Raw genomic sequence first — 27958 nt, forward strand, 5'->3', positions numbered from 1 at the left:
TAGTAGTGGTAATTAATAGTAGTGGTAGCAGCAGCAACAGAGGAAGTAGCATTAACAGTGGTAATAGCAGTAGTACTTGTGGCAGCAGTGATAGTCAACATTATTTCTATTATTCGTGTCATTATTTCATAAAACAAGCAAACGAGCACCTCGACTAAGACGAAACAATCACATTCATACCCTCGGTTGATGACCTCTGCGTAGGGGAGGTGTTTTCTGTAGCCCATGTGTGAAAAGCCCGCCAGGAAGTTCTCAGTCATCTGGAGGTAGCCGCGAATTGGAGAGGGCAAAGACAGCATCAATATCTATATAATATAATACTATAATATTCCTTCATTTATTTGCATTTTCCCACTCTGCATCCCTCAGTTTATTTATCTTTCCCTCCGTTTAGTTACTCTTCCCTCCATTTCTTTACATTTCCCTCCGTCTATTAGCATTTCCCTCTGTCTATTAGCATTTCCCTCTGTAAATTACATTTCCCACTTAGCTTATTTCTGTTTCTCCACTCCTCTGCATCTCTTTATAAGCATTTTCTTTTATCCGTTTATTGACATAACCAACTTATAGTACCATGATCATTATTTTTACCCTCATTATTGCCATTAACTACCATGATCGTTGCTCTTACTCACATTAGAGTAATCTCGTGCATTTCCCTGTCATTAGCTACCATGAGCATCGTCCTTATTTTCATTAATGCCATCTCGTGCACTTTCATATTATTTGTTACCGTGATCAGTAACATTACTTTCATTACGTGCAGTGCCACATTATTAGCCACCATGATCCCCGTCGAAAGGGAATCACCTTGTTATGGTGATGGAGCTTGAAGCGAGGTCGGCGGCACCACCTACCGTGATGGCTTGCCTACCTCGATAGGGGTCGATGTCCGCTGACCTCGTGGACCAAGTGCTCCCCCCTCATCACCGATAGAGGAGGCCTACTGGTGATGTTGCCTGCACCCGCCCTTTTACCACCTAGGGCAGGGCTATTGTCTCCCCACGTTTTTGCCGTGCGTGGCGTCCCGTATACTCCCCGTGCCCTCTCATCTGGGAGTTGAGTCCACCGCGGGGCAGGGTGTAGTTCCCCTCGGTGGGCAACACGCTCCTTTGGTGGGAGGGTTGTGGTAAGACGGGTGGTTCAGTGTGGCCCCACTGAATCAATCGGCTGGTCATGCGTTGGCTAGGGTCAAGCGGTCACTGTCAGGTGGGCGGAAGCAACGGTCCCGCGGCCGCCATTAAACGCCTGGCAGTAGCCGCGTATACTTCCCCATTACCCCTGGGGCTGTTGGGTGCGGTCTGGCTCCAATATCCAGCCTCCCTTTGTTGGGCTCTGTGGTGGGTGGGGGTGTGGGGAAGTAAAAGATTATTTTTTTTTTTGTATGGGTAAAAATTCTTTGCCCCGGCCTGCCTCTCTCCCTGACGTCCGCCTGTCCCCGATTACTTTGGAGCCTTTCAGGTCTCCCGGTGGTGCCTCTGGGAAGTCCCTAACCCCTAAAGGGTCTGCCCAAGACAAGTTTGTGCGACAAAAATGTCCACGGAATATCTCACGTAAACCTGGGAACTCCCCAGTCTTCCAAATATAAGTTATGCCTGGTATGTATGAGCCTGTTTCATATGAGAAGTACATTGTTGTCAAGTCTGTGGATGGCTGCTCGATAAACGACCTGGATATTTTTTATGTACATCGTCCCCTGAGCCCAAGATCGTGCCACAAGGGGATGGGAGCTTATTGATTGAAGTCTCGTCACTCCTCGCCCTTACCTCTGTTCCTGGTGCATCAGTGTCCTGCTCTCCCCATGCCACCATGAACCAATCTCGGAGTGTTGTCTTTTCACGGGACCTTCTCCGCTATTCAGAAGAAAGACTGGTGAACGAACTCAAAAACTGCGATGTGGCCTCAATACGCCGTGTGCAACGAACGGTAGACGGAATTCTCACACCAACACCAACCTTGTTTATTACCTTCAACCGATTAGTACTACCCAAGACAGTGAAGCTGGCTTGTCTAAATCTTAATGTGAAGCCCTATGTCCCCAACCCTAGAGGGTGCTTTCATTGTCAAGCGTATGGTCACGTCACCCAGACCTGTCGGTGCTTGAAAACTGCTTTGCAAAAATATGTGTCCTGCGGTAAGGATAACAACGGTGACGACTGCCCTGGACCTGTGCGTTGTTACCACTATGGTGAGCCTCATCCTGCCTCATCAAAGGATTGTGAGCGCTTCCTCTTTGAAAGGGAAGTACTCAAAATGCGCAACCAGGAAAGGGTGACCTTTACTGAGGCGAAACAACTTGTCCTAACAAAGATGCCCAACCCCGGAATGACATATGCCACTTCCCTAAATGCCCATGCCCATCGCCGTTCTACCACTGCCAAGTCTGTTCCTCCCACAACTTCAGGTTCGCCTGAAAAGGCCGCCTCATCCAACCAGACGCCTGCAAATGGCCACATTGAGCCCCATCAGCAAAAGCGCACCTTCTCCAGCGCCCGACTCTGGGTCGTTGGAAGAATCCCAGGTGCCGGCTGCAGCCGCCACCCCTGCACCAGTGGCCCCGGCTGACCCTCCGCCGGTGACCGCTGCTGCCCAGGGTAACGGTGCCGGTCTGCCGGCGCCCCTGCCCTCCGCCTCCGCACAGTCTGTGCCGGAGGCTCCACCCGTGTCTACCTCCCCTGCCGCTTCATCGGAGTGGCGAAGGTTGGGGGGGCAGGGTGAGGAAGCCACTGGCAAGAGCAGGAGGCCGGGGAAGTGTAGGTCTTTCCCGGCCTGTCACATCGGCCATTGGGCCGAAAAGAACACACTAACGCTGGGTCAAACCTCCAGCGGAAGCTCAGTGTTCCTAAAGGGAAGTCCCTCTCCGGGGGCGCCCTGAATAAACAAAATTAAAGTTCAAGATCCTTCAGTGAAACTGCCGCGGGTTACGAGGAAGCTGGGAGGAACTCCAGTTATTAATAAAAGACTCCCAGTCACAGTGTCTATGCCTCCAGGAGACACTGTTAGGAGCATACGCTCATCCTCCCCCACGCAATTACAGTGCCATATACTCGCCAGTAGATCCCACACAAGCTCCTTCGGGAGGTACTTGTCTCCTCATCTCCAATGACCTAGCACACACTCCACTCTCACTTAACACTCCATTGCAGGCTATTGCTGCTCAAATCCACATAACACGTACTTACACTATATGCTCCCTGTATCTCCCACCCAGTACACCAGTCAATCAGCAAGACCTCATAACACTGGTATGCCAATTGCCCTCACCCTTCCTAATAGTTGGCGACTTCAACAGTTGCCATACACATATGGGAAGTTACCACCAGCAACCCGAGAGGAGTCACTGTTGCATCTGTAATTGAAGACCTAGACCTCTGCATACTAAACACCGGTCATCCAACACACTACCATATGACAACTGACACATGGTCAATTATTAACCTCTCACTCAGTTCCCCCGATGAATACCTGGACTTCAGGTGGGAAATATCATAGGATCTACATGGCAGCGACCACTACCCCATCTTCATCTCCCATTCCACCTTCCAACCGTCACTTCGATTACAGCGTTGGAAATAGATCGAACGGACTGGGAGCTTTTTCGGACCATGACTCACACGGAGACATTAATTGATGACTTCCACACAACAGAGGATGCAGTTACCTTTTTTACGGCGCACATTCACCGGGCGGGAGAACTTAAATCCTACAGACAATGGGAAATGCATCACGTCGGCCTGTGCCATGGTGGTCGGACGAGTTCAAGCAGGCAGTGGCTTGCCGACGCCGGGCCTTCAATCGCTACAAGAGGTAGAGGACAGAGTTCAATTACATCGCCTACAAGAAAGCACGAGCACAAGCACGCCGGACACTAAAAGAAGCACGACGGTCCTCGTTTGCCAGTTATGTATCCTCACTCACTTAACTCACAGACGCAAATGACACAGGTGTGGAAAAGGGTACACAAAATAGCAGGAAAGTTCTCATCGAGCCCACCACCTGCACTTAAAATCAACAGTAACATAATAGCAGAGAGCGCCGAAGTCGCCGACGTCATAGCCAGTGCATTTGCTGCTGTATCTAAGCGGGACTCTATACCTCCCGAGGTACGCTGGCACTTGGAAGAACAGGAGAGACTACAGCTAGACTTCTCATCTCTCAATACTGAAATATACAACATTCCCTTCTCCATGTGGGAACTACTAACAGCTCTTTCCCACTACAACGACACGTCGCCGAGCCCCGATAATATCCCATATGCCATGATCAGAAACCTTAGTCCTACCACCACGATCCTGTTGCTCCAAATATACAACAAAGTCTGGCAGACTGGTATCATGCCAAGTGGGTGGCGCAAAGCCATTGTACTTCCCATTCGTAAACCTGGGAAGGATGGTTCACAGCCTTTACACTACAGAGCAATTGCTCTAACATCCTGCCTATGCAAACTCCTGGAGAAGATGGTAAATTTTCGCCTAGTACACCATTTAGAGAGCAGTGACCACCTGTCTCATTACCAGTCAGGGTTTCGGAAGATGAGAACAACAGTAGACGCCCTCGTGCGTCTTGAGTCAGCTATCTGCTGCTCGTTTGCAGACAGACAACACATGGTGTGCATCTTCTTTGACCTCGAGAAGGCCTACGACACGACATGGAGATATGGAATTTTAAAGCAGCCTCATAACTTTGGTCTCCGTGGACGGATGCCAAAGTTTATTGTGGGATTTCTTGGAGAACGGACCTTCCGCGTCAGAGTTGGTACGTCCTACTCACCATCCTATGAACAGCAGGAAGGAGTTCCCCAAGGAAGCGTCCTGAGTGTCACCCTCTTTGGCGTAGCCATAATGGGACTACAACGTCGCTCCCTGAGGGGGTGTCGTCCTCCCTCTACGTCGACAACCTGGCAATCTGGTTCTTGGTGTCTCGGATGTCCACCGCAGAGCGAAGACTGCAAAATGCCATCGACAGGACATCCAGATGGGCGGAGAAACACGGCTTCTGATTCTCACCATCCAAGTCGGTTATCATGCAATTTTGCGGCCTGAAAGGCCACCATCCAGACCCTGATCTCATCATGTGCAGATCAAGTCTACCTGTTGCGGAAGATCACAAGTTCTTGAGACTCGTCTTCGACAGGCGCCTTACATGGCTTCCAAACCTAAAAGCCTTAAAAGCAAAGTGCATGAGATCGCTCGATCTTTTTCGTGTTCAGTCATGCACTTCTTGGGGCGCTGATGGCACAATACTCCTACGCCTTTACCAGGCACTCATCGGGTCGAGACTGTCCTACGACTGCGAAGTATACACATTGGCAACAACCTCCCGTCACCGCACAGTTGATGCAGTCCATCACGCGGCAGTCCGTCTGTCATCTGGTGCCTTTAGATCATCCCCCATATCAAGTATTTTAGTTGATGCAGGAGTACCACCCTTAGACTTGTAGAGAGACGGACTTCTAATTAAGTACTGATACAGACTACAACGCCAACTTAACAACCCTGCCTACACCGTTGCCATAGACATCAATGTAGATATAATATACAGAAACAAACCTCTCCTACCTCGCCCCTTTGGTTTCCGTGTCCGGAATGTCATTGGGAACCTCTCACTACCATACTTCCATATAGCAGTTTATCAGGTATCCCCCATTACACCGTGGGAGTTCCCAAACACACATTTCTGTCGGTACCTCAACTTTAACAAAGCATATCTCGACGGCAACTGCTTGACAGCTTTTCCTGTCCCACATAGCTAGTCACGCCACTTCTGTACCAGTATACACAGACGGCTCCAAATCCGATGCTGGCGTTGGATTTAGAGCTGTCTCTCCAGACTTTTCCCGTTCCGGAACTTTACCTGCCCTAGCTTAAATTTTTACAGCAGAACTATCTGCCGTTGTTTTAGCAATTCGCACCATCTTCACTTTGCCTGTCGATAATTTTACTGTCTACTCTGACTCACAGGCAGCCCTGTCCGTAATCGAAGATTTTAGGAGCACCCACCCGATTATTGTAGATATTTTTAGCTGGCTAGTTCTAGCAAAAAGGCGTGGGCATCAGGTGACCTTCTGCTGGGTACCTGCCCACGTCTCTGTGCGTGGTAATGAGGAAGCCGATGAGGTGGCGCGGGCTGCTGCTTCTCGCCCTCCCTCACAGTGCCCTCTTCCATTTAAGGACTTGCACCCCACCGTGCGGTCTACACTCCAGAGGGTGTGGCAGCGCAGGTGGGCGGCTGTGATTGCCACGACAAAGATGGGGGAAGTCACAACCAGGGCTGTGCGTCCCTGGTCTTATTCCCATATAAGAGGTCGTAAGAGGGAGACTGTCCTGGCCCGCCTTAGGGTGGGTCACACTAGATACACACATGACTTCCTCATGTCCCGGGGAGTTCAACCCTATTGTGATGATTGTTTGGTCCCCCTGACTGTTCGACACTTGCTGGTCGAGTGCCCCAGTCTGGGGGACCTGCGAGAGCGGTACCTCCTCCGGTGTCGGGGCGGAGATGGGAGTTTCTCTCTCTCTCTGGTGCTGGGGGAGAAGGCACTCTTCCCGGGACATGACGTTTATGGCTTCCTACAGGTGGCTGGCATCCTCAACCTCCTGTAAGTTTTATTGTCCTTTTATTGAGTCTTTCTTTTACCTTGTTTTTAATTAATTACAGTTTGTTATAATTTTAATATATAGTTTATTTAATCTTTTATTTCGGCACCACATGACCTTGCAGTTGCGGCGCCAAGACCAAACGCCCCAATAATCATGATCATCAATCAGCCACCATGATCAGTATTCTTATTCTTTTTATAGTCATATTATTTACTATACCATTATCATTATTATTACTCCCATCAGGCTTCGTGAACCTTACACATTTCCATAATAATAGGTCTTTGCATGTCTGGAGAATGAAAGATTCAGGCCCGTCACTGTCAAGTCTTCATGATCATTGTTATTACTCGCTTTGTTTATATCTTACGTTACATTGAGTGTTTTGGCTGCAAAGCTCTCCGTTACTCAATTATTACCAACTCAAACAATTCAATCAATCAATATGGGCATACGTCGGGGTGGGGCGCGTCACCTCGCTTACCCTACGACACCAACTCCGTCCCTCCGAACAGGTCTCTATGCAGGCTCCCCTTCCCATCCTAAGTATCTCATGCCATCATCCAAGAACTTACTGAAGCTACGAACTTTGGTGAATAGAGTCGACTTCTGGGTAGCATGCCACATGTTCGGTGAGCAGAGTCGACTTCTGTCAAGCATGCCATGCACATGCCCGTATAGCCTGAGTTGGCGTTGAAGGACTATGCAGGCAATATGCCTCGATTCAGTCCACGGAGTAATTGCCGGTTTTTGACAACTTCGTCTTGACTTGGTTTTGGTCCAGGAGACCGAAGTCCCAAAGGCTTCGCCTCCTGCAGTGCCTTGAGAGGCATCACTAGAGTCTCTAGCGACTCTGCAAGGTTTACTGCATCATTGGCAAACACAAGGTCAGTGACCATAGTATAGCCCAGTGGTTCTCAACCTTTTTCACTACATTTCCCCTTCATGAATAATTCAACATTCTTGTGGCTCCCCTTTATATTTCTACCAAATCCCACCCCGCCAAAAAAAAAAAAAAAAAAATGTGAATGAAGAGAACATCTTTGCTTTATCACAAAGTTGACAATCATAATTATTTTATATTTTGATGGATTTTTTTGTGAAATACTTACATTACTAGGCTATAAAAGACAAGTGGACACTAGCCTCACAGCAAATTTGGATTTGATTGGGAAACGTTCGCTTAACCTATGCATATTTTATCACACCTCGATGAGAAGGCTGACATTGTCTCTTTTCAGCCAGTTTACGAATTCGAGGTTGTGTCACTGACAATCTACATCGCATGTCTGGGTCCACATCCAGTCGGTTTCGGTTCTTATTCGTGATTTGTAGAAGGGTGCAGAAACCAGAAAAAGGCAAGAGTAGTCGAAGTGCAATCTCACTATCTTTTGGATATGACTGCTCATTGAACACCAGGATACATTCAGAGATTTTTCTTCATAGAGATCTTTGGCAGTAGGATCATTTTTGAGATCAAGGAATTCGTCCTAAACATCATTGGGAATGGTAGTAATGTCAAGAGTGCCAGTAAATGCATTCCTCACCAACTTCCCTTCTCCATTCTCGAATTCTGGGATGTACATTTTAAGTTCATTTTTCAAGGATCCCAAGAGCTAAGTGAATTCAGTTTTAAGTAATGGGTCAAGAAGACAACCTTCCCGGCACCGACTTTCCTTTGCCAATTCTGGAGCTTGGCAAGAAATGCACGAAGACAAGCCATCTGGTGAAACACATTTCTTTCCTTGCCCTCTAGCTTGAAATTCAACCTATTTAGCTGCTCAAATATATCTACTAAATATCCAAGACGTGGCTCCCACAAAACCTCACTTAAGTGACTCAACAAACCATCTTTCCCTTGCATTTCCAGGAACAGTTTAAGCTCCTCCCGAAGTTCAAACACTCGATTCACAACATTGCCCTTTGAAAGCCAGCGTACCTTGGAGTAAAAGAGAAGAGCTTCATGCTCCGAATCCATGTCTCTCCAAAGGTTCTGGAAAAGGCGAGAGCTCAGATCTACAACTTTCACAAAGTTGACACATTTGACCACTGCCTCCAGGATCTTGCAAAGTTCATCAGGGAACGTTTTCGACACCAGTGCAAAATAATGGATCATACAGTAAACCCCTTGGCATTCGGAGCTACTTTCTTTACGCGCTTCTGGAACCAGATTCTGATTTTTATCCCAGCATCGCTGGAACCCGAATCTGTACAGACTCCACAACAATTTTCCCAGGGGATTATGTTAGCTCTGAAGAAAGAAGATAGCTTTTCCATCACATCTCCAGCTGTTTTGGTGGTCTCAAGCTGTGTACAGAACAGATATTCCTCCTTGATATTACACATTATTTTTTTATTCAGATTCCTAACATTATCTAAAAATTTATGCTTTCTAACAGCTCGCCATGGCCCCCAGGTTGACAACCACTGTTCTTGCACTTATATCTGAAAGGAACTTCACACACACACAAAAAAAGAAAAGTGCAGCAGAAATTACTAAGAAATGCATCCGAAAATTATACTATATTAGAATGTGGCTGTAAAATAAAAGTGGTGGCCTCACATTCATTTAAGCCAATATTGAAAAAAAATAAGTATGTGATGATTGATTAGAATATAATTGCATGAGACATGAAAGCAAAATCGACAAGAAGAAAACTAAGAAAAGAAAAAAGGAAAGCATGCCTCCAGTACCTCTTTGACTGAGCAGTTGCCCCGGATCAAGTAGGACATGGCGTCCCTGTCTGCCATAAATGAGAACTTGCTGTCGCTCATAATGCGATCCAATCCCGCCTCTCGGGAATCACAGAAGAGGCTTGGATCCCTTACAAGCCCTTCGTACACCTTCTGGTAACTCTCCTTCTTTGACCGCTGATGGATGGCAGGATAAAATTTATGTTATACAAACGTCAAGAAATATGCAGGAGTGTGGCTTTGCATCGACACCTTGGCTGACTCACTTGCGTGATGGAACATTTTGTTTTCTTCCTCCTCATTCCCTCCCTCCTTCATAGTATTCTTCTACTCCTCCCTCTCCTCCTTTCTCCTCCTCCTCTTTCTCCTCCTCCTTCCGTGATAATAAGGATATACAAACTCAATTACCTGAAGGATCTTGGGCGTGGCAGTGCCCTTGAGCATGCCAATCTTCCAGCCAGGCGCCTTGACAGCCTCCTGCAGTGTGCTGAAGGGCGGGGTGACGGTGGACACGGTCAGGAAGGAGGTGAGGATGGCTGTGTAGGAGGCGTAAAGCACCACGGAGGTGAACCAGAACAGCCACAGCACAGCCTGAGCCCTTCCTGTGGTTGGGAGGATCCAGGAACCTGAGGAAAGGGAAGGAGGGACGGGAATGTTAGGTATGCAGGTCTGTGGAGATGAGGATGAATGTATAGGAGGCATAAACTACGGAGTGAACCAGAACAGCCACAACACAGTTTAAGCTCTGCCTGTTGTCGGGAGGATCCAGCAACCTGAGGAAAGGAGAGGAAGGACGTGAATGAAGATAGGGGTGGCTATATATGCGGCATGAAGCACTACAGAGGTGAATCAGAACAGCCAACACAGAGATTAAGCCCTGCTTGTCGTCCGGGGAATCCAGTAACCTGTGTGAAGGTGTTGTGTATGAAGGGCTTTTTTCTAACAAAAGAGCCGGCTCAAGGGCAACAAAAACAGTGTATAAAAAAAAAGCCCGCTACTTGCCGCTCCCAACAACAAAAAATAGTAGAGTGGCCAAAAGAGAGGTCAATTTCGGGTGGAGAGGTGTCTTGATACACTCTTCTTGAAAGAGGACAAGTCACAGGCGGGAGGAAATTCTGGTTCTGGCTTTATGATGTGCACTGAACATTTAACTTGGATTGAAATGGAAATGTGAAGGCGGAAGTCTTCATTCGTCTCCTTTGATTCAGAAAACCTAAGGATCAGAAAGTGATTGATGTGGCGTGTTGATGCAGAATCAGAAGAAAAATAAAGAAAAGACAAGAAAAAAACATGCAGTATATAGAATAACGCAAGATAAGAAAAAAAAAAATAGATATAAAAAATAACTAGAAAATACAGTAATCAGTAGCACAATAGCGAGAAAACAGGCGAGAATACAAAAATAATGGAAAATCAAGAAGCGAAGCAAAAAAAGTAAACAACAAAAAATGACTCAATAACGAGATAAAGTGTTCAAATGGAAAATCACGAGAGAACAAACAAGATCATGATGCAATATAATTATATAAGGAAAAAAAAACATGAAACAAGAACCGGAGGCAAGACCAATGAGGCAACAGGAAAGAAGCACTCTTGACCTTGCTGGACGAGGCAAGAGAAGAGTATGAAGGCGACATTGCTCCCCTTGGCGAAGTGTTGGTCCTCGTTTGCCTGTTGGCGCACGATGACCCACAGCCCGACCGTCATGACCCCCAGCAGCGTGAGGATGGCCAGCCACGTCTCCCAGTGAAAGGACCGGACGAAGGTGTCCCAGCCGATGCTCTCCAGCGACGAGTTTCTCTGGGCGTAAATATTCATGCCGGAGTAACCTGGGTGGGAGGGGGAATGTCCACAGGCGTTAATCCTTCGTCAGTTGATGGCTTGAAGATACAAGGAGAGGATAAGGATATATTTGTGGAAATTATTCCGTCTGTATAATTATATATAGTATATAATGTATATTATATTTCAGCCCGGAATCGTGCCAAATCTATTCTCCGACTTACCAAAACCTCTTTCATCAATAGAAAATGTCAACACCTTGCTTTTTCTAATTCTTCCCGTGACTTCTGGCACCTAGTCAAAAATATCTCCTCCAATTTCACTTCTTCCTCTTTCCCTCCTCTCCTTAACCCTGACGGCAGCACTGCTGTCTCATCTGTCTCTAAGGCTGAACTCTTCGCTCAAACTTTCTGTAAGAACTCCACCGTGGACGATTCTGGGCATATTCCTCCTACTCATCCCCCCTCTGACTCCTTTATGCCTTTTATTAAGATTCATCCTAATGATGTTTTCTATGCCCTCTCTGGCCTCAATCCTCAGAAGGCTTATGGAGCTGATGGAGTGCCTCCTATTGTCCTTAAAAACTGTGCTTCCGTGCTCACACCCTGCCTGGTCAAACTCTTTCGTCTCTGCCTATCAACATTTACCTTTCCTTCCTGTTGGAAGTATGCCTTCATACAGCCTGTGCCTAAGAAGGTTGACCGTTCCAATCCCTCAAACTACCGCCCTATAGATATACTTTCCTGTGTATCTAAAGCTTTTGAATCAATCCTTAACCAGAAGATTCAAAAGCACCTTTCCACTTCCGACCTTCTATCTGATATGAATCCAATATGGGTTCCGCAAGGGGCGTTCTACTGGCGATCTTCTCTCTCTCTTCGTCATCCTCTCTTAGCTGTTTCGGTGAAACTTTCTCTGTTGCGCTAAACATATCGAAAGCCTTCGATAGAGTCTGGCACAAGTCTTTGTTTTCTAAACTGCCCTCTTTCGGATTCTGTCCCTCTCTCTGTTCCTTAATCTCCAGTTTCCTCTCCGGCCGTTCTATCTCTGCGGTGGTAGACGGTCACTGTTCTTCCCCTAAACCTATCAACAGTGGTGTTCCACAGGGCTCTGTCTTATCACCCACTCTCTTCCTGTTATTCATCAATGATCTTCTTTCCATAACAAACTGTCCTGTCCACTCATACGCCGACGACTCCACTCTGCATTATTCAACTTCTTTCAAAAGAAGGCCATCCCAACAGGAAGTACACGACTCCAGACTGGAAGCTGCAGAACGCTTAACCTCAGACCTTGGGGTAGAAGGTTGTGTCCTTCAATGCCTCAAAAACTCAATTTCTCCGCCTATCAACTCGACACAGTCTTCCAAACACCTATCCCCTATTCTACGACAACACTCAGCTGTCACCTCTTCAACACTAGACATCCTCGGTCTATCCTTAACTCAAAATCTCAACTGGAAACTTCACATCTCCTCTCTCGCTAAATCAGCTTCCTCGAGGTTGGGCGTTATGTATCGTCTCCGCCAGTTCTTCTCCCCCGCGCAGTTGCTATCCATATACAGGGGCCTTGTCCGCCCTCGTATGGAGTATGCATCTCACGTGTGGGGGGGCTCCACTCACACAGCTCTTCTGGACAGAGTGGAGTCTAAGGCTCTTCGTCTCATCAGCTCTCCTCCTCCTACTGATAGTCTTCTACCTCTTAAATTCCGTCGCGATGTTGCCTCTCTTTCTATCTTCTATCGCTATTTTCACGCTGACTGCTCTTCTGAACTTACTAACTGCATGCCTCCCCCCCCTCCCGCGGCCCCGCTGCACATTACTTTCTACTCATGCTCATCCCTATTCTGTCCAAACCCCTTATGCAAGAGTTAACCAGCATCTTCACTCTTTCATCCCTCACGCTGGTAAACTCTGGAACAATCTTCCTTCATCTGTATTTCCTCCTGCCTACGACTTGAACTCTTTCAAGAGGAGGGTATCAGGACACCTCCCCTCCCGAAACTGACCTCTCTTTCGGCCACCTCTTTTGATTTTTTTTTTTTTTTGTAGGAGCAGCGAGTAGCGGACTTTTTTTTTTTATTATTGTTTCATTTCTTTGTGCCCTTGAGCTGTCTCTTTTGTTGTAAAAAAAAAAAAATGTATATTTTGTCATTATTAATCTAATGCAATTCAGTCAGAATTAAGTAACAAGTGGTAGAAGTTTAATACCACAAAAAAATAATTAGAAGCGGTATGAAGAACATTTCGAACGTAATCAGAATTCAATTGTCGACGTGGCATCTGCTGGCGTGGCAATCCTTGCTAACGCCAGCGCATAGCTCTTTGTTCTAGACTCCATACGAAGCACACCTTCCCTGCGCTAGCATTATTCTCATAACTTGAGAAATACACCGAAAGAAAACCATGCTGTTAGCGTCAAATACGCAGACCAAGTCCGAGTACCAAGCTATCCGACCACGTTGGAACCGCCACCTCCACCGAATTCTGCTAATACCTCCATTACGTCTTCTCCGAAATCCACAACTAAGTATCAGATTAGGGTTGGGCAAAATTTTTGTCTTAGCTTGAGATTGGAGTAAGGGAGTGTTTCAGGTAATTCATGTTCCTTGATTTTAATTGGTGATCAACACTAGCCTCGAAAGCCTAGGTTAATTTCCCACAATATTTTTTATGGTGCGTATAAAGCCGAAAATGTTCATGCTAAAATAACACGAGTGTGAAGGGGAACGTCCACTGATGTCAATCCTTCGTCGGTTGATGCCTCGAAGTGGTGTTATAGGCCATGAAGACCTTGCATTCTACCTTAGTCTAATGACTAATCTGCTTCAATATGAAAAGATTGTAGGTAGTCACCAAGACAAAATCAAAGGCTGTGAGTTAACTTTAAACTCCTCCCAACGCCTCTCCTAGACTAAGACAAAACTTGTGTTGGCCAACCCTATTCTGCACTTAGCTGTCGGATTTCAGAGCCAGGAGAAGGTTGTAGCTGAGGTAACATGGATATGGCTTGGTCTGGTGGGCTGGTCCAAGGAGTACTCATGGCGTTTGGCGCGTGGACTCGGTCGAGAGAAACATTTATTTATAGCTATAGTTGTATATTAGTTTTCTTTATATGTAGGTACATTGTTTTTTTTTTTTTTACATCTGCAGCTTGCCTATATGAAGCTGAGCTTTTCAGGCAAAGTTAAATTTGTCAATAATTATAATGATGATGATGATGATAATAATAATAATAATGATAATAATAATAATAATGATAATAATAATGATAATAATAATGATAATAATAATAATAATAATAATAATAATAATAATAATAATAATAATAATAATAATAATAATAATAATAAAAAGATAATGATAATATGACAATAATATCAGTAAAAAATTGTTAAATGCTAATAATATTAGTACCTAATAATAATGCAAGAAAAAAATATAATAATAATAATGATAATAATAGTAAAGTAGTAATAATAGTAATAATATTATTGATATTGAAAAATAATAATAATAATAATGATATCAGAAAAGTAAAAATATAATACTGATGACAATAACAATGATAAATAATAATAATAATAATAATAATAATAATAATAATAATAATAATAATAATAATAATAATAATAATAGTAAATAATAATAATTATACTTAACAAAGAAATCTATATGGTCAGTTTACATACCTAAAAGAGAATTAGACAACACATGGACTTGGTCTGGGTAATGTTGATGCGGTCAGCCAGGATTTGTTACGGTTATTTCTCAAATACTGAAAATTTTACTACTCGCCGAGATGTGTTCAGCCTGAAGTCTGTTAAGCGAGAGAGCCAGCGGCCCAGCGGTCAAGTTTCCAACCTCTAACGTCAATTGCGGTTGCCCACGTCGAGATTGCCATGTAGGCAAATAAATCTTTTAAGGCTTATTCGAAACACTCTTCATACCGCATCTAATTACTTTTTGTCGTATTATCTACCACCACTTGTTATTCAATTTTATCTGAATGGCTTTATATTATAATTCCCAAATATACAATATATAGAGACGGAATAATTTCCACACAGCAAATATTAACGCAAAAAAAAAAAAATGTCAATCGATTTTTTTATATTTTTTTTAGTGTCAGTCTAGTTGCACTGAAAGTAGGAGCTTATTCCCTTGCCGTGCTGCTACGTTGGTGAAACAAAAACTGGTGCAGTCTGAATCTTTTTGTTTACACTTAAGGTTTGTGGTAGTATTTCTCGTTCGAAACGTGTCCTCGATCATAAACAATTGGGATATATCCACACCATAGAGTATTTTGAAACATTCCATCAGTTTTCCTTGGAGGTGAAGTTTCTCAAGAGAGAACTTGTTAAGAGATGAGAGCCTTTCATTGTAAGGTGTGTTGCACAAGTAAGAGATCATCTTTATTGCCCTACGCTGAACAATATCAACTTAAGCAATGTTTTTCGCATGGTGGGGATATCAAAGCTATACTGCATATTCCAAGTGTGATCTGACTAATCTATTGTATAGTGGTATTACATCAGTATTTTTCTTTATTTTAAGGCTTTTTTGATGAAGCCTAACGTTGTTTTCCATATTTGTTATGTTAATGCATTGTTGTGAAAATCTGAGGATTGACGCGATTTTGCACTCAGGTCCTTAACACACTGAACTCTTTTGAGTTTAATGCCACACATTTCATAATCGAACTTCCTATCTTTTGTTTCAACATAAAGAACCTGGCCTTTCTTGATATCAAAGAGTATCTCCCATCCATCAGACCATCCCGAAATTTTATACAAACGTTCTTGAAGATCATGAACAGTACCGGACATAGAAGTTAGCCCTGAGGGACATCACTAGTGACAAGCTCCCACTCTGATCAGCACTCTTTGCTGTCTGTTGCTCAACCAATTAGCGATTCATTTTTTTTTTTTTACAATAAAGGAGACAGCTCAAGAGCACACAAAAAAATAAAACAGTAATAAAAAAAAAGCCCGCTACTTGCTGCTCCCAAAAAAGAATCAAAAGAGGTGGCCGAAAGAAAGATCAATTTCGGCAGATGGTGTACTTTACCTACATTATCTAGATCCTTGATTTTGTAAAGTAATTTATCGTGTGGATCTTTATGAAACGCCTTTTGAAAATCCAGATAGACTGCGTTCAACGCAATGATTTGGTTATGTCATAATCTGAAAAGAGATCGTTATAAAAGGTCAGTAGGTTAAACAAACCGTATCGACTTGCTTACCTACCTACTGAGGTTAGACTACTACCTTTAAGTGTCCGGTATTTTTCTGTCTCCTTTTTAAGAATCGGTTCGAGCTACCTTGATTTACATAGATATTCAGACCACACAGACTCTATGGTCCAGCCTAGGTGGTCTGTCCAAACCTAAATGGAATTCTGTTAAATTTAATGTCACCAAGTCTTTGCATTTCGGCTTTAGTGAGTATCAAGTTAAAGATTGTTTTTAAATAAATTAATCGTACTGCACTTGACGACTGGGGGTGGGAAATTATTCCTTTCTCGAGCTACAACGTTTGAAAAATTTGGTGCAATCTGAATGTATTTGTTTACACTTAAGTTTTGTGCCATTATTTCTCGTTCGGAACGTGTCATCGATCAAAAACAATTTGGATTGGTCCACATTCGTAAAACCATTGAGTATTTTGAAATATTTGATCAGTTTTCCTCGGAGGCGAAGTTTCTTAAGAGAGAATAGCTTAAGGGATGAGAGACTTTCGTCGTAAGGTTTGTTGCGCAGGGAAGAGATCATCTTTGTTGCCCGACGTTGCACACCTAATTATGCAATGTCCTTTGCGTGGTGGGGAGACCAAAGCTGTACCGCATATTCTAAATGAGGTCTGACTAAACTATTATGCAATGGAAGTATTACACCCTTATTCTTGAATGAGAAGTTTGTCTTAAGAGAAGCCTAAACTCTTGACAAATAATATTAATGAAAAAAAGTTTTGGGTCTTTCGACTTGAAACTCTCAGGATATATTAAAAACTGGAATACTTACGTTGTGTTAGCACGAGAATGTGGTGCGACATGGCGTCATGACGCTATGACGTCACGACGTCATATTATTTTAAAATGTTCCGGTGGCCCTTCTGTATGTACTAGACTAGAGACTTGAGCTTCGAAAGGTAAATACTCTAACATTAGGCCAATCCAGCGACATTTTTGTTTTCTTTTTTATCATTCCTCATACGTCTTGAAATATTCGATCATAAGATGGACGTCGCGTGACGTACGCCGATCAGCGATTTTTCTTGTTTGTTTTCCTGTGACATATTCAATTTTCACTTTACTTAAAAAAAAAAAAAAACGAATAGTAGGCATGAACCTATCACCATTAAAAATAAACACACCGAGTTTCAAGTAAATCCAGTAAGTAATAGATTTTCTATGAATATTTGAATGCAAATACAAGTGTTAATAGCACAAAAACTGTGCTAGATCGGCGTCGCATGACCCTCCAACACCCCCCAACAATTTATATTATGCAACTAGGGGTCTAAAATGGAAAATGCTGAAAAGTAAAGATGGCTCCACTATAAACACTTGCCTGCGCCACAACAGGCTGGGGCCGACCATCAGGCCCTACTATGAAGGCCTACCGGCTCCACAGGCCAAGACATAAAAAGAAAAAAAAACTATAATGCCATGTTGTAGGGTTCATCAGGGCTAACAAATGTTATTATACAATGTCATGTCTACAGTGCATGGGTAAGCCAGGAAAACAACTTGAAGAGAACAAGAAGATGGACAATCTGTTGATAGGCGTCTGCGACGCCGATGAAAATATGTTTTGAGCTACTGGCGTCACACTCGCTCGGAGCGGATTCCTTCAGTCTCCCAAAACTTTCTACATGGTTATAGAATAGAAATATGGAATAACTTTATTTTTCATTTTCACCTGTAGGGGGTTAGGATCCCCTTAATGAAGCCCAGCATTCTGTTCGCTTTGTTTGTTGCGTCAATGCGCTGCTGTTAGAATTTGAAGTTTGACGGGATTTTGACCATATCAGACCCTATGACATACCGTTTTTCGCAAATATCTTTCAAACGAAGACTCGGATCAGCATGGGACTTTGGCACAGATTGTTTCACACACTCCGCTAATTTTTGACGCTATTGTGCAATGCCAGATGCGGTTAATTATGGCGTTTACTCTTGACTGTGATGATAAAACCTGCGTGAGCCACTTACACATTCGAACAGGTGAGGCGTGACGTATTTGTGACGTTTATCCACCACCTATCTCCACCCCTGGCTTCCCCTACTCCCATCCCTCCCTTTCCCTCCCTCCTCCTTCTCCCCCGCACTCTCTCCCATCGCCCTCTTTCTCCCCCCTCCCCCTCCCCCCCCCTCTCTCTCTCTCTCTCTCTCGGTATGCATGCGATGTGAAGCGTTGCACACACATGACTTGTCTATAATGGCGGATAACTCGAAAGTATATACTAAGTATGGTAGGGTGTTTTATGCACACGACCTTAATTCCTGCTCCAGCGTAACTGAATGTTGCTTAAGTGCTGTATGAGGTTTGTTTGGCAATTGTTCACCCATTGAAAGTTGTACGAGTATATGACCCTCCTTCCCACAGGTTACGTTGAACGAATGATGGGATGAAGCACGTAGCTGACGCTTGATCATTTATAGGAAATCGCGTAAGAGACGGAAAGGAATAGGGGTGGAATTGAGGCGGGAATTCATTGCAAAGTAAAAACGTGAAACGAAATTGGAGAAATATATGAATAATTTATTCTGATGTTAGGAAAAGACTGCCATACGCTGTGTTCATGTAGATATGTTAAAAAGTCATAGCAAACAAAAATAGACAGCGAGTATATGATGGGTGGATTAATAATGTAAATAACTGACCACATAGGCTGTTACTTCAACATTCATCACCATCGACAAACAGGTCATCCTCGTCATCACTGTTGATGCTGATGCAGACGGGATATAATTTCTATTTATCTGCCATTAATTCAAGTCGTACGTGTGCATAGATTCATATCTCGTGTACAGCACAAGTGTTTGAGAGAGAGAGAGAGAGAGAGAGAGAGAGAGAGAGAGAGAGAGAGAGAGAGAGAGAGGGGGAGGCGAGGCATGGGGAGAAAGGGGGAGGGAAAGGGAGGGATGGGAGTAGGGGAAGCCAGGGGTGGAGGTAGGTGGTGGATAAACGTCACAAATACGTCACGCCTCACCTGTTCGAATGTGTAAGTGGCTCACACAGGTTTTGCCATCACAGTCAAGAGTAAACGCCATAATTAACCGCATCTGGCATTGCGCAAGAGCGTCAAAAATTAGCGGAGTGTGTGAAACAATCTGTGCCAAAGCCCCATGCTGATCCGAGTCTTCGTTTGAAAGAAATTTGCGAAAAACGGTATGCCATAGGGTCTGATATGGATAGTAGGTCCTTGGAACACTGAACGCTTTTGAATTTAACGCCACGCATTTCATAATCGAACCTCTTATTTTCTGTACCAATTTGAAGAACCTGGCCATCTATCGGACCAAGCTGAAATTTTATGCAAATCTTCTTGGAGGCTTTCCCTGTCTTTGTCCGTGAGGACCGAATTACCAATCTTTGTGTCGCCAGCAAATTTACTAATGAAATTACAGAGTCCAACGTCTCTGTCATTGAAATACAGTTGTGAGAAAAGAGAGTATTTCGCTTTTTGCATCGTTAAGTAGAATAGAATATACATTGTCTAGTCTTGAACTTTTATTTGTTTTAAGAGATTGGAGATCATTTAGGACTTCATCGGAAGTTATTACAAAGTCAGGCAAGATCTGCGTGGATTTATCGCTAATATTATTGTAATCGCTGGTGTTTGTGGTTGTAAGGGTTACAGTATTGAATACCAAAGTAAAGTAATTGTTCAATAAGCTCGCAACGCGCTGGCTTTCAGTTACTAGTTTACCATCGCTGTCAATTAAAGGTCTAATCCCACTTTTAATCGCCTTTTTTGTTGTTTTTATGATTGAAAAAAGACTTCGAATTAGTTTTACAGTTGCCTGACTTACTAATCTTTTCACGCACCGCCTGGCTTCATGATAGTCTAATATTTTCAGGCGTGTTTTGCGCTTTCTTTAGCCTGTAGAGCAAGTTTCTCTTCTTAAATTGATTGCTTCAGTTTGTTGTTAAACCACGGGTGACTTTTATTCGAGTTACTTCGCTTCTCACTAAACGGGACATATGTGTTCTGCTGAGTGGGTAATTGATTTTCAAAGCTTGGCCGGGCTTCCTCTATGTTGGAATTATCTGATGGCTGCAATTTTCCATTTTACGTCGGATTCCTGCGAAATTTGCCCCTTAGACATTAGGCACCATTATTTTGTGTTCAGTCACTTTTGTTTGAGCGTTAATGTCGACACGCATTAATTTGTGATCGCAAGAACCGAGATGTTCTCCCACCTTAACTTTACTGACTAAATGATCTTGGTTTACTATAACAAGGTCTAGTGTGTTATTTAGTCGAGTTGGGTCAGTAACCATTTGATTTTAGTTATTATCCTCTAAAAAATCAAGCATTCTATTTCACACCCGACAGAGCTCTAAATCATTGGTAATTTATCATTGGAGAGGATCAAGATCTTGAGGTCCACATCAAACATATGAATTTTCTCAATAACAATGGCGCAAGAAAATGGGAATCAAGTACACGGAATTCAGTGAATGCGAAAAACGGTTTAGAAGCTCCCGATGCCTTTTAAGTTGGTAATAGGTAATCTTAGTAGGGGAGAACTTGCTTTAGGGCCGATTTTGATATAATTTCTTATATATTGAGGAAAACATTTATTATCTCTTGGCCATCTTAACCCCTTGACTACGGATTTCCTACAAGAAGACCTCACCAAGCTACAGGAGTGGAGCAACAAGTGGCTGCTACAATTTAATGAGGAAAAATGTAAAGTCCTGCACCTTGGAAGGGGATATCCAGCACATCAATACCACATGGGAAACATTCCACTAGTGACTATCCACCACAGAGGCAGAGAAAAACCTTGGACTATATGTTACCAGGCTACCAGTGAAGGCAAAATCCATGCCAATCGCAGCAGTCGGGTTAAGGAGGAAAAGACAACTACAAAAACAAACATAAAGCTGTGCATGTTCTGCGTACTTACCTATTACCTCAGAGAAATCCACCACCTTTAGCCTCTCGTCTGTGATGCTGAAGGCGGCGAGGGCAATGTCAGCCTGCTGTTGTAGAGAAAGGAAAACGTTGACTTTCTGTATTGATATTATTACAACTATTATTAATGTCATTATATTTATTATTATTATTATTATTATTATTATTATTATTATTATCATCATTATTATTATCATTAGCAGCAGCAGTATTTCCTTTATTATCCTTCCTCTTATCTTCATTATCCATTATCAGTAGTTGATCATGAAGACTGACTTCGATTTTTTTTTTTTTTTTTTTTTTTTGTGTGTGTGTGTGTGTGTGTGCGCGCTACCTTCCTCTGCAGGGCCCCGATGAGGCCATTGTAGTTGCCGTCCTTCATCTCCGTTCCGAACACGGCATCGTCGGGCGGCAGCGTTGACAACCGTACCCTACACAAATTAATTATCAGAGTCATTAATATCATAATCAGTATCATATCTAATGCTAGACTGACACTCAAATCTTCATCATAATCATACTCAGAACGGAGAAAGATAGATACACATCAGTGCTGGGCACTTGCGGTACTTTTTGCGGTACTGCGGTAATGCGGTACTACCGCACTACCAAACCGGTACCGCAGTACCGCAGTACCACAGAGGATTGCTGAAAGTACCGGAGTACCGGTACCGCGTTCAAATTTCTTGCGGTACTTTTCGCGGTACTGGCAAACACTTAAAAGAAAAATAGTGATGATAATAATTAATGAATAAATAAATTTGTAAATAAAAATAAACAACACCACTGTTTGAGGGGACCGGGGGGATGGGGGGGCACCTAACCCACCGGGCAGACAGACAGACAGTCGGACATGCGCACAGACACCGTGGGAAAGAGGGGAGGCACTTTCACTGAAAAGGATAGGTAACTAATGTTAATTAAAAAGATGTGATTTTTCATCGGAGGGAGGTTGGAACCATGATTTTTTCACCTATGCTTTTCTAGGAGGAACCATACTTGCTTCTAAAATAAATCAACACCTCATAACTCCTATAGTACGTTACATCAATTCATCTTTAGTTGCGTGCGCGCCGATTATCTCGCTATAACTGGCAACAGAGAAAGAGGGGGGAGAGAGACACGTTACTAACGTGTACCGTGCTAACGTAGACGGACTTAGAACGTGTAACGTTCTAACTCTTAAGTCCGGGCTCAACTTCACTACTGGCAGGTCGGTGAAAATCTTGGTCCTAGGAAATAATCTATTAAATAATTACCTGTATATAATATTGTTATCTACAATATTATTATGTTACTTATTCCGGGCACATCTTTCCTACTGGATAGTCTCCACCTAATCTCATGTACACTGCATGTGTATTACCTAGTAAATAAAAACAAATTTGTGATTATAATAAGTGAAAAAATATAGGTGTGTGGGTTGTCACATAGAGGTGACCGTGGTGTAACGGGTAGCACGTCCTCCCGGCAAGCGGAAGGACTCGGGTTCGATTCCCGGGCGGTGCCTGCCTTTTCTGGTGAACCCCCTACCTCTAACATGGCGCAGTGAGTAGGATCCAGCAGCGATACACATTCCCCGGACTGGCCGGCCAGGGAGGCGGCCTTAAGGGGGAGTTGTGTGGGTTGTCACCGAGAGGCCACGGGTCACCACGGGTAGCACGTCCGCCCGGCAAGCGGTAGGACTCGGGTTCGATCCTCGGGCGGTGCCTGCCATTTCTGGTGAACCCCCTACCTCTAACTCCGGCCTGTCTCGTCTCCAGCTCCACCCATCGACGCTCTCCCATCAGCTGATTTGCGTCCCCCTCCCCCCTCTCTCTCTCTCTCTCTCTCTCTTCCGCATACGTTGAGGGAGATAAATATATAATTTAATGGAATAAAGGAAAGTAAGAGGAGGAGGAGGAAGTCCACTCAACTGATTTACTTCCCCCCCCCCCCTCTCTCTCTCTCTCTCTCTCTCTCATACGTTAAAGGAGATAGAGATAATTGAATGAAATAGAGGAAAGAGTAGGAGGAGGAGGAAGTACACTTTTGTACAGCCTTCTCAATTGTAATTACTCGTATTAAAATGTGATTTTTGGCGTTTATTTATTATTATTATTTTTTTTACATATAGGTGTTTTTGGTAATTGGTGTCGCAAAGCTATTTTTTTTCTATTTTTAAGTGCTGCTTTAGAAACCAGGTACCGCAGTACCGCGGAACGCACCAGGGGGGGCGGGAAAAGTACCGGAGTACCGCGGAGCGCACTGGGGATGCTGAGGTACCGCAGTACCGCGTAACGCAACCCCAAACTTTTGTACCGCGCCCACCACTGATACACATACATTATCATAATAATCAGTATGGACAGATAGATACTATCATAATCATATGTGTGTGTAAACCTTCCAACCATCATCATAATCATTATAGATATTTAACTGAGCATACTTATCATCAATATATATATAATAAAGATAAAGTTCTGGACATATGGCATTGCTGCGCGTGGCCTCAACTTTCATCTTCGTGTCATTGGCTTTTGAGTCTGTGGTGGGCAAGAAACCATTGTCCGGGACACAGGGCTAGTGTGACAACTGCGGTACCACAGTTTGCGTTCCCCAGGATTTTCCAAGTACTCATTTATCGACCTACCCGGAAGGGAGGGTGAACAGCTGGGTGAGCTGGTCTCCAACTGCCTGAGGCCGGGATGTCTCTGCCTCTCTCTGCCTTTGTCTGCCTCTCTCTACCTCAGTCTCTGCCTCTCTCTGCCTCTGTCTCTGCCTCTCTCTGCCTCTATCTCTGCCTCTCTCTACCTCTGTCTCTGCCTCTCTCTCTGCCTCTCTCTCTGCCCCTCTCTCTCTCTCTGCCTCTCTCTGCCTGTCTCTTCCTCTCTCTCACTGCCTTTATTTCTGCCTCTGTCTCTGCCTTTGTCTCTGTCTCTAGCTGCCTCTGCCTCTCTCTCTGCCTCTGTCTCTGTCTCTGCCTCTGCCTCTCTCTCTGCCTCTGTCTCTGCCTCTGTCTCTGCCTCTCTCTCTGCCTCTGTCTCTGCCTCTCTCTCTGCCTCTGCCTCTCTCTCTGCCTCTGTCTCTGCCTCTGCCTCTGCCTCTCTCTCTGCCTCTGTCTCTGCCTCTGCCTCTGCCTCTGTCTCTGCCTCTGCCTCTGCCTCTGTCTCTGTCTCTGCCTCTGCCTCTGTCTCTGCCTCTGTCTCTGTCTCTGCCTCTGTCTCTGTCTCTGCCTCTGCCTCTGTCTCTGCCTCTGTCTCTGTCTCTGCCTCTGCCTCTGTCTCTGCCTCTGTCTCTGCCTCTGTCTCTGTCTCTGCCTCTGCCTCTGTCTCTGCCTCTGTCTCTGTCTCTGCCTCTGTCTCTCTCTCTGCCTCTGTCTCTGCCTCTGCCTCTGTCTCTGCCTCTGCCTCTGTCTCTGCCTCTGTCTCTGCCTCTGCCTCTGCCTCTGTCTCTGCCTCTGCCTCTGTCTCTGCCTCTGCCTCTGCCTCTCTCTCTGCCTCTGTTTCTGCCTCTGCCTCTGCCTCTGTCTCTGCCTCTGCCTCTGTCTCTGCCTCTGTCTCTGCCTCTGCCTCTGTCTCTGCCTCTACCTCTGCCTCTGTCTCTGCCTCTGCCTCTGTCTCTGTCTCTGTCTCTGCCTCTGTCTCTGCCTCTGTCTCTGCCTCTGTCTCTGTCTCTGTCTCTGCCTCTGCCTCTGTCTCTGCCTCTGTCTCTGCCTCTGCCTCTGTCTCTGCCTCTGTCTCTGCCTCTGCCTCTGTCTCTGTCTCTGCCTCTGCCTCTGTCTCTGCCTCTGCCTCTGTCTCTGCCTCTGCCTCTGTCATTGCCTCTGTCTCTGCCTCTGTCTCTGCCTCTGCCTCTGTCTCTGTCTCTGTCTCTGCCTCTGTCACTGCCTCTGCCTCTGTCTCTGCCTCTGTCTCTGATTCTGTCTCTGCCTCTGCCTCTGTCTCTGCCTCTGTCTCTGCCTCTGCCTCTGTCTCTGCCTCTGTCTCTGTCTCTGCCTCTGCCTCTGTCTCTGCCTCTGTCTCTGCCTCTGCCTCTGCCTCTGTCTCTGCCTCTGCCTCTGTCTCTGCCTCTGTCTCTGTCTCTGCCTCTGTCTCTCTCTCTGCCTCTGTCTCTGCCTCTGCCTCTGTCTCTGCCTCTGCCTCTGTCTCTGCCTCTGCCTCTGTCTCTGCCTCTGCCTCTGCCTCTGTCTCTGCCTCTGCCTCTGCCTCTGCCTCTGTCTCTGCCTCTGTCTCTGCCTCTGCCTCTGCCTCTGTCTCTGCCTCTGTCTCTGCCTCTGCCTCTGCCTCTGTCTCTGCCTCTGTCTCTGCCTCTGCCTCTGTCTCTGCCTCTCTCTCTGCCTCTGTCTCTGCCTCTGCCTCTCTCTCTGCCTCTGTCTCTGCCTCTGCCTCTCTCTCTGCCTCTGTCTCTGCCTCTGCCTCTGCCTCTCTCTCTGCCTCTGTCTCTGCCTCTCTCTCTGCCTCTGCCTCTGCCTCTCTCTCTGCCTCTGCCTCTCTCTCTGCCTCTGCCTCTGTCTCTGCCTTTGCCTCTCTCTCTGCCTCTTCCTCTGCCTCTGTCTCTGCCTCTGCCTCTGTCTCTGCCTCTCTCTCTGCCTCTGTCTCTGCCTCTGCCTCTGCCTCTCTCTCTGCCTCTGCCTCTGTCTCTGCCTCTCTCTCTCTCTCTGCATCTCTCTCTCTCTCTCTCTCTCTCTCTCTCTCTCTCTCTCTCTCTCTCTCTCTCTCTCTCTCTCTCTCTCTCTCTCTCTCTCTCTCTCTCTGTCTCTGCCTCTCTCTCTGCATATGTCTCTGCCTCTCTCTCTGCATCTGTCTCTGCCTCTCTCTCTCCCTCTGTCTCTGCCTCTCTCTCTCCTTCTGTCTCTGCCTCTCTCTCTCTCTCTGCATCTGTCTCTGCCTCTCTCTCTCTCTGCATCTGTCTCTGCCTCTCTCTCTCTCTCTCTGCATCTGTCTCTGCCTCTCTCTCTGCATCTGTCTCTGCCTCTCTCTCTGCATCTGTCTCTGCCTCTCTCTCTGTCTCTGTCTCTGCCTCTCTCTCTGCATCTGTCTCTGCCTCTCTGCATCTGTCTCTGCCTCTCTCTCTCTCTCTCTGCATATGTCTCTGCCTCTCTCTCTCTCCCTCTGTCTCTGCTTCTCTCTCTCTCCCTCTGTGTCTGCCTTTGTCTCTCTGCCTCTCTCTCTCTCCCTCTCTGTGCCTCTTTCTCTGCTTCTTTCTGCCTCTATCTCGGTCTCTCTGCCTCTGTCTCAGCCTCTTTGCCTCTCTCTCTCTCTCTCTCTCTCTCTCTCTCTCTCTCTCTCTCTCTCTCTCTCTCTCTCTCTCTCTCTCTCTCTCAGAGACAAAGGCAGAGAGAGGTAGAGGCAGAGAGAAAGACAGAGAGAGAGGCAGAGACGGAAGCAGAGACGGAAGCAGAGACAGAGGCAGAGAGAGAAGAGGATACTGAGGCTGAAGGCAGAGAATCTCTCTCTCTGCCTCTGACTCTCTCTTTGCCTCTGTCTCTGCCTCTGTCTCTCTCTCTGCCTCTGCCTCTGTCTCTGCCTCTTTCTCTCTCTCTGCCTCTCTCTCTGCCTCTGTCTTTGCCTCTGCCTCTGTCTCTGCCTCTCTCTCTGCCTCTGCCTCTGCCTCTGTCTCTGCCTCTGCCTCTCTCTCTGCCTCTGTCTCTGCCTCTGTCTCTGCCTTTGCCTCTCTCTCTGCCTCTGTCTCTGCCTCTGTCTCTGCCTCTGCCTCTCTCTCTGCCTCTGTCTCTGCCTCTGCCTCTCTCTCTGCCTCTGTCTCTGCCTCTGCCTCTGCCTCTCTCTCTGCCTCTGCCTCTCTCTCTGCCTCTGCCTCTGCCTCTCTCTCTGCCTCTGCCTCTCTCTCTGCCTCTGCCTCTCTCTCTGCCTCTGCCTCTCTATCTGCCTCTGCCTCTGCCTCTCTATCTGCCTCTGTCTCTGCCTCTCTCTCTGCCTCTGCCTCTGCCTCTCTCTCTGCCTCTGCCTCTCTCTCTGCCTCTGCCTCTCTCTCTGCCTCTGCCTCTCTCTCTGCCTCTGCCTCTCTCTCTGCCTCTGCCTCTCTCTCTGCCTCTGTCTCTGCCTCTCTCTCTGCCTTTTGTCTCTGCCTCTCTCTCTGCCTCTGTCTCTGCCTCTGCCTCTCTCTCTGCCTCTGCCTCTCTCTCTGCCTCTGCCTCTCTCTCTGCCTCTGCCTCTGTCTCTGCCTCTGTCTCTGCCTCTGCCTCTGTCTCTGCCTCTGTCTCTGCCTCTGCCTCTGTCTCTGCCTCTGTCTCTGCCTCTGCCTCTGTCTCTGCCTCTTCCTCTGTCTCTGCCTCTGCCTCTGTCTCTGCCTCTGCCTCTGTCTCTGCCTCTGTCTCTGCCTCTTCCTCTGTCTCTGCCTCTGTCTCTGCCTCTGCCTCTATCTCTGCCTCTGTCTCTATCTCTGCCTCTACCTCTATCTCTGCCTCTGCCTCTATCTCTGCCTCTGTCTCTGCCTCTGTCTCTGTCTCTGCCTCTGTCTCTGCCTCTTGCTCTGTATTTGCCTCTGTCTCTGCCTCAGCCTCTGTCTCTGCCTCTGTCTCTGCCTCTGCCTCTGTCTCTGTCTCTGCTCTGTCTCTGCCTCTGCCTCTGTCTCTGCCTCTGTCTCTGCCTCTGCCTCTGCCTCTGTCTCTGCCTCTGTCTCTGCCTCTCTCTCTGCCTCTGTCTCTGCCTCTGCCTCTGTCTCCTCTGCCTCTGTCTCTGCCTCTCTCTCTGCCTCTGTCTCTGCCTCTGCCTCTGTCTCTGCCTCTGTC

At 45.8% G+C, this 27958-nt stretch overlaps 1 protein-coding gene across 1 annotated transcript in view; it reads right to left on the minus strand.

Moving 5' to 3' along the window:
- LOC126997909 (glutamate receptor ionotropic, kainate glr-3-like) overlaps positions 1–27958 on the minus strand; it is a 46575-nt gene that overhangs the window by 8940 nt on the left and 9677 nt on the right. The window contains exons 6-11 of the mRNA XM_050859121.1: positions 21560–21656; positions 21218–21293; positions 10892–11122; positions 9702–9919; positions 9294–9470; positions 181–260 (exon numbers count right to left, since the gene is read on the minus strand). Of these exons, the coding sequence (XP_050715078.1) occupies positions 181–260; positions 9294–9470; positions 9702–9919; positions 10892–11122; positions 21218–21293; positions 21560–21656 (879 nt within the window). The remainder of the gene's footprint in view (positions 1–180; positions 261–9293; positions 9471–9701; positions 9920–10891; positions 11123–21217; positions 21294–21559; positions 21657–27958) is intronic.

Source organism: Eriocheir sinensis, chromosome 13, assembly GCF_024679095.1.
Source record: "Eriocheir sinensis breed Jianghai 21 chromosome 13, ASM2467909v1, whole genome shotgun sequence".
In the NCBI taxonomy this organism is placed as follows: domain Eukaryota; kingdom Metazoa; phylum Arthropoda; class Malacostraca; order Decapoda; family Varunidae; genus Eriocheir; species Eriocheir sinensis.